General features: G+C 33.1%; 1 protein-coding gene across 1 annotated transcript in view; it reads left to right on the top strand.

The window, feature by feature from the left end:
* The window catches only part of TER94 (Transitional endoplasmic reticulum ATPase TER94), a 30,683-nt gene extending 26,088 nt beyond the window's left edge, over positions 1-4,595 (top strand). The window contains exons 12-15 of the mRNA XM_014437471.2: positions 52-176; positions 2,801-2,959; positions 4,086-4,240; positions 4,479-4,595. Of these exons, the coding sequence (XP_014292957.1) occupies positions 52-176; positions 2,801-2,959; positions 4,086-4,240; positions 4,479-4,575 (536 nt within the window). The 3' untranslated portion in view covers positions 4,576-4,595. The remainder of the gene's footprint in view (positions 1-51; positions 177-2,800; positions 2,960-4,085; positions 4,241-4,478) is intronic.
* Positions 4,596-4,975: the final 380 nt, after the last annotated feature.

Genomic DNA, 4,975 nt, shown 5'->3' with positions numbered 1-4,975 from the left:
TATAAATATAAATAATATGTTATATGATATAAATGTATTGGTCTATTTTAGACATAATTGATCCTGCTATTCTCAGACCTGGTCGTTTAGATCAGCTCATTTATATACCATTACCAGATGAAAAGTCAAGAGAAGCCATCTTCAGAGCGAACTTGAGAAAATCGCCTGTTGCCAAGGTTTGTAGCTAGGATATCTTACAGATTTTTTATTATGTTGCCTAAGGTTTTATTAGGTTATCTCTTTTAATGTTTAGAATTACACAGGTATGGAACTAATAAAATTCTATGTATATTTTACTTACTTATTTGTTTTAAGTAATGCACTGTATCCAAAAATGGCCTCCATTTCCTCCCATCATGTACAGTTGTTTTTTTTTTATTGCAAAAGCCTTATTCATTGATGTTTTTCTGGCAATATTTTGGCATAGTCAGTAGTATATATAATTTAATAGGCTTATGAAGTTAATACCTGTAATTTCTTTTTTCATAAATTGTTTAATTTAATTTTAAATTACAGCATGCATTCACAAAGTTTAAGACTGGTCTCAGAACCAAAATTTTTTTACAGTGAACTAAAAATCTTTGAAATATGATCTGTGGGCATCCACACACCCCTGCCAGCGGTGTCTTTTGGGGTAGACTTTTAAGGGACCTCATTGAACCTGCCTGGTAGCTGGAACTACGTTATCATTACCTTTTTAGGTCTCTTGATTTAGACAAACAAAAAGAAGAAGCTGGGAGCAGCTGTTGTAGTGTTGCTGCATTAACTTGACAAACCTTAATAAGCATCGAGTGTCCCATTATCATGGTGAAGAACCCAATCATATTTGATCTTTGGGCAGACTCAAACCTTCAAACTGACCTGTGAAAGTCTGACAGTGTTAAAAAGTTCACACCTGATCTTCAAATCATCAGTTTGGCCACAAGACCCACTGATCTTGACCTCCTTGCCTTCATATCATGAGATATCGACTGACCAGTCTCTGCAAGCTGTTCTTTGTTCTTCTCTGTGTTACGGCTCTAATCCCAGATCACTCCTGTAATTGTATGGAGGACTTTCCATTCAAATCTCTCGATTCTGCTTTCTAGAGTACCTTTTAGAGCCCAGGTGTCGCAACCATGTATCAGAGCTGGCTATATCATGGCATTATGCACCCTAACTTCAGATTTCGGGGATTTCACTATTATTGACATTGAGAAGACAGCTCTGTTTGCGTGTGTTATACGATGATCTATCTCAGTCCGTTGATCATTTATTGAGGTTATTGTGAAGTCGGGGTATTTGAAACTGTTTACTTTTGGAAATGATTTACATTCCACACGGACAGACCCTGTTGCTGGGATGAATTTTTTGGAATATGATCTTATACTTTGTTTTATCTCTATTTACTTGCAAGCTGATTTCCTCTGCTTCTCTTATGAGTCTTTCCATGTCACCTTGGACCACAATGTTGTCCGTGTACGCTAGGATTTTATATTTCATTCTGACGTGTACCCCACCATTTTCGTATGATGTTCTTTTTATCATTTATTCTAGGGCTAAGCTGAATAGTATTGGTGAGTCCATCTACTTGTCTCAGACCTGTCCTGATTTCAGAGCCTTCTCCTTTTACCAGTACTCTGCATTTAGGATCATTCGTGCACACTTTTGTCAGTCTTAACAACTTCCTGGAGATCTTCAACTCAATCATGATCTTCCAAAAACAGTTTTTGTCTACGGAATCATAAGCTTCTTTGAAATAGACAAATAAGGTTTGCACTTCCTGATCTACTTCCCATCGTTTTTCGAGTATCTGTTCTTGGACGAAGATCTGGTCTAGTATGCTCTTTTCTCTCTTGAACCCTATTTGTTGGTCGCCTATTATATTCTTGTAATACTGAGATATCCAATTTAGTAGGATATTGGTCATTATCTTTTGGACCGACATAAAGAGTGCTATGCCTCTATAATTGCGGAACTCATAACTGGAGCCCGCCTTTAGGATTAGTCAGATTTGGTGTGTTCCAGGCCTCTGGTATCCTTTCCTTCTCTAATATTTTCTGGATTAGTTCTATTAGCTTGGCTCTCAGAGGTTTTCCACATCTTTGAACAGCTCCGATGGTAGGTTGTATATTCCTGATGCCTTCCTTCTTTTTAAGTTTGTTAATAGCTATTTCCACATCAAGAATATCTCTCGGTTTTTCCACCTCTTGTAGGTTGGGGTCCTCAGCATGATCCATGCTCATTGTTCATGGGCAGAAATTCTTGATTCAGAGGTTCCTAAGAATAAATAATATACAATAATAATATATAATTCTATGTTATTCAATTAATACATCATAATTATACTAATATTCTATGCTGTATTTTCACATTATTTTATTTTTAGTGATTTATTATGCTAACTGTGTAAGAAGTTAAGTACCAATGTTTCATTATCAAACAGGGACCCATCCTTTATCATTATTTAAAGTCACTTCTAAACCGAATTGTACATTTTATCAGAAATTGATCAAATTTAACATTTTATGATTTCAATTTTGTTTTATATTAAATTCTTTAAATTGATGAAAAGCCTATTTCAATTAAATTGTATAGTTCACAGTTTTTAAATCCTTGAATTTTTTCTTGCTAATATTGATGGACACCATGTTTTGTTCTTATTTTATTTATGTAGTAAGTTATTATTTTTTTACTTACGTCTTCCATTATCATGTAAGTTTTAAAGAAATTTTGATTGGACAAAGCTCTGTTTTAAATTTCTATAGAATTAAATGCTGGTGTACCTTTTGAAACTTAAAATAATCTCTTGAAATTGTAGGATGTTGATCTACAATATATTGCCAAAGTTACATTTGGTTATTCTGGGGCTGATCTTACTGAGGTATGTCAAAGAGCATGTAAACTCGCCATCAGACAGTCAATTGAAGCTGAAATTAAAAAAGAAAAAAGTAGATCAGATGGAGCTACACGAATGGATGTAAGTACATAGCAGCATTGATATTTTTTTCAAAATACTCTATTGTTATATTATGCGATTATAATCTTGGATAAAATGAAAAACTTACTCATCAGTTTTTTTAACTAATTACTGTTTCTTCATGGTTGAATCATTTGGCTTATTTATTTTTATTACATACATTACTGTGAAAATTTATTATCAAATCCTATATGATGATCCTTCTAGTGAGCATGTTTTAAGTGCATTGTATCCCAGATGCTGGTTTTGTTTGGGCTGATTGAGGAGAAATATTTGTCTTCTTTAGCATTGGTGAATCATTTCTATCCATAATAACTCCTCACTTGGCTTAGTGGTATTAGAAAATAAGTAACAATTAAAAATAACTGGTACAGTTTTCATTGTACTATCATAATTTTTATTTATACCAATCTTTTTTTTCTTATGTTTTTTTTTTTCTTTTTTGAAGATGTGATTTTTTTCTGTTTCTTGTGAATTGGGATTATGATGCTTTCCCATTCTTGTGGTAGCAACTTAAGGTCCCAAATCTTCTGGAACAGCATTTGAAGGCATTAAATTATTTTATTGCTGCCATATTTTATAAATTCCGGAGCTACGCCATCTGTTCCTGAAGCTTTTCATAGCTGGATTTTGTTGACAGCCAACTCCTCCTCATCTTCCCTGATCGCATCGTCCATATCTTCAGGATAGGTGTCTTCTACTCTACCTCTCCTTCTGCAGTCTCTTTAGTTATGGTAAAGACATTCTTCCATACTAAATTTCCTCTGGAAGAACTCCCTCCAGACCTGAAGCACTTCATTTTCTTCGGTCACTAACTTCCCATGGTTGGTTTATTGACTATTGAATTTGCGGCCTTGGCCATAGAGGATATTATTCCTTGTGGCCAAGGTCACACCTGTTGAGATTTAATACCCATTAGGATACCTTTTTATTCTTAATTAGATCTCATTTTCAATATTATAGGATATCACTAGGGAGTTTAAAAAGTTTTCTTGCATTGTTTATAATCCTATTGAATTTTCTTTTTTTTCATTTTCACTGAAATTTTGACTATTCTTTGTATAAAATTCATTGGCTTAGGATAAGTTTTATATTATGTTTATTGATAATAACTAATTTATTATAGATGGATGATGAAGATCCTGTCCCTGAAATAACCCGTGAACATTTTGAAGAGGCAATGAGGTATGCTAGGCGTTCGGTAACTGATAATGATATTCGCAAATATGAAATGTTTGCTCAGACATTACAACAATCAAGAGGTTTTGGAACTAATTTTAGGTAAGATTTTTATTTCCTATCCTTTATTTTTTGTTCTCTAACATCTATTTGTGAAAAAATTATAGGAAGGAATACACCGAAGATGAATTCATTCTTTCAGTTACTTGAATTTCTTATTTTTCATCTTCTCATCATATCAATCTACACAGTCAACTATAAAACCTCATTAAGGAAATATTGATGTGTTATGAATTATTTTCCTTGTAAAAGTCCAATTCTATTTTTATTTATTTTTCAGATTTCCTGCTAGCTCAAATATTCCTAGTGCGCCAGGAGGTGGGGGAACAGAAACTAACAACTTTCCTGATGATGGAGATGATGACCTTTATAATTAAAAAAAGTTTTTACTAGATAATTAATTTTTTTTATGGACCTCAGTTGTTCTCAAGTAATAGAAATGTTATGTAACAGAAACTTCAGATATTTGTTCGTTTTTTTATTACTGGAAATATGTTGGCTCAATTATTGGTTGTCAGTCTTTAGATCACGACATTCCGGATAAGATGTGTATTATTAATACTGCTACATAAATTTATGTTCTTTGTATTTTCTTGTTTTAAACACATTTATTTTCATTATGGTAACTTACTTTTAACTAAGCTGTGCCATTACTTTTTTTTTATCAATACTACCTATTTGTTACTCCTTAGGACCCTAGTTGTAAACATTATTTTCAATTCTGATACGTACAGTGATAATTTTCCATCCCTTAACTACAGAGATCATAGATCTAAA

This window comes from Halyomorpha halys, unplaced genomic scaffold, assembly GCF_000696795.3.
Source record: "Halyomorpha halys isolate HHAL.00 unplaced genomic scaffold, Hhal_1.1 Scaffold2582.1, whole genome shotgun sequence".
Classification (NCBI taxonomy): domain Eukaryota; kingdom Metazoa; phylum Arthropoda; class Insecta; order Hemiptera; family Pentatomidae; genus Halyomorpha; species Halyomorpha halys.
This window is presented reverse-complemented; position numbering and strand designations above follow the sequence as displayed.